Here is a 2,018-nt window from a genome sequence, read left to right on the forward strand (position 1 = left end):
CTCAATTTAGATTAGCTATTGTCTTTTTTTTTTTTTGTCTAGCATTAATTCAACACTCTTTCTGACCTGGTTAAATTGCTGATTTTCTTCTTTTCTTCTGAAAAGCACTTTCCTGGATCCTGCACCAGGAACAAAATCTCAGCCCCATTCCTCTGTTCACCCCAAATACCCTTGCTACAAGTCTGACCCTAACACCCACGCTTTCTCTTCCAGGAGCATCAAAGAGGAAACAGACACAATGTGGTGGAATGGTCGTGTAAATAGTTTTTGTCCATTTCAATGAGTGTGACAGCTGCTATTGTTTGAGCCTCAGGGGAAGAGCCTCTATGCCTGGAGGGAGGGAAGCCGCCCCAACACTAGGGATTCCCAGTTGCAGTCTGAGGACTTTCAGATTTAGAAGTCTTGGTGCGAGCCGCCTTTACGTCCTGAGTCTTAGCCTGCCCACTAGAAGTCCGATCGGTTTTAACCGGGGTTGGCTTCTGGACGGTCCGTTTTACCGACTTCTCGGAGTCCTGCTTCTTCGCTTCCCTTTGCTTTGAGCTTGGCCTCTTGTCCTCTCGCACTGTTGGCCTCAGCTCCTTAGTAGTCCCTGGTCTCCCCTCTTCCATCTCTTTGGGTCTCGCTTCCTCCTTGGCCCTAGGACGCACCAGGTCCTTGGCTCTTGGCCTCTGTCTCCTCATCCTCAAGTCGACCTTCCTGCTCCGCCTCCATACTTCCCTGGCCTTCTTGGCCGCCTTGCGACGCGTGCGGCGCCTCCGTGGGCTCCGGGGCCCCGGTGGGGCCCTCCTCGGAGAGCGGGAGCCCTCTTCCAACCTCGGGCGTACGGTCTTCTTCTTCGGCTTCGGAACCTTCCAAACCCTGAAGTAGCCCGCGGCGTCGCTGCCGCTGACTCGGAGGTTCGTGCCCTTAACCTCAGGCCTGGGCGTTTCGCCCGAGTGGCGGCCACTCTTCCTGCGCACTTCGTAGCCAGCACTGCCGAGCTCCTTCTTGAGAGCGGCCAGAGTCAGCCCTTTGTGTGAGGTGATGGCCCGGAGCAGCAGCTGGGACACTTTGAGCACGGAGCGCTGGCCCCGCCTCGGCGGCCTCGCGAGCATTTTTTCCACGGGTGGCTGGGTTTTAACTTGAGCGCCAAGGGATTCGCCACTGGGCTCGGCCGCCGCAGCCATGGCCCCGCTCCGGCCTCCGCGGGGCCGCTGACTTTGGGCCTCGCCCGCCAAGGCATGATCTGGGCTAAGGCTGGCTGGGCTACGTCACAAAGGCTGGCCCAGCCGAGATATTCAGGTCCTAAGATTTAATACAAGGGCTGTCGGGTCCCACCCGGGTAAGGGCCATTTTCATTTTTAATAACCAATCAGACGCCACTTCCTTCTTGGTCGAAACCAATCGAGATTTTCAGCGCCTGTGCGTCCCTAACAATCACAGCCATTTTTAATCCCCAGGGTTTTGAGCCCTACCAAATTGCCATAGGAAACCCTGGTGGCGTAGTAGTTAAGTGCTACGGTTGCTGACCAAAGGGTCGGCAGTTCAAATCCACCAGATGCTCCTTGGAAGCCGTATTGGGCAAATCTTCGCTGCCCTATAGGGTTGCTATTAGTCAGAATCGACTTGACAGCAATGGGTTTGTTTGGGGTTTTAAACTGCCGTATATCGGAATAGACGCCACAGCAACTAACAACAAATTCTTATTGATCCTGACCTGGACCTCGTGAAGTCTGCGGTTTTTCTGTGGCCTTGCATACCGCCTTACCCACGATTCCCTAAGGTGAGAGAAACCACAAACCAAAACCCGTTGCCCTCCAGTCGATCCCAACTCATAGCGACCCTACTCCCAACTATAGTAAAACAAGCAAGGCAATGCCTATAAAAAGTAAATGTGCTTGTCTATAAGACATAACTCGGCCCAGAAACTGTCAAGTTTAGGTTAGGTCTCATCAGTTAGTTATCTGCAGACATGTCTCCCTGACTCTCCCATGTTGGATTTTATGCAGGAACATGAGACAAAGAACAGAAACTGCTGT

General features: G+C 53.4%; 1 protein-coding gene across 1 annotated transcript; it reads right to left on the minus strand.

The window, feature by feature from the left end:
* Positions 1 to 1,737, minus strand: LOC100657216 (testis-specific H1 histone). The gene is made up of 2 exons (XM_010600434.3): positions 1,697 to 1,737; positions 1 to 1,245 (listed from the first exon to the last, which is right to left on the minus strand). The coding sequence occupies exons 1-2, from the start codon at positions 1,735 to 1,737 to the stop codon at positions 357 to 359; spliced, it is 930 nt and encodes a 309-aa protein (XP_010598736.3). The 3' UTR covers positions 1 to 356.
* Between the last annotated feature and the right edge of the window lie 281 nt (positions 1,738 to 2,018).

The sequence above is a fragment of the Loxodonta africana genome, chromosome 4 (genome assembly GCF_030014295.1).
Source record: "Loxodonta africana isolate mLoxAfr1 chromosome 4, mLoxAfr1.hap2, whole genome shotgun sequence".
In the NCBI taxonomy this organism is placed as follows: Eukaryota; Metazoa; Chordata; class Mammalia; order Proboscidea; family Elephantidae; genus Loxodonta; species Loxodonta africana.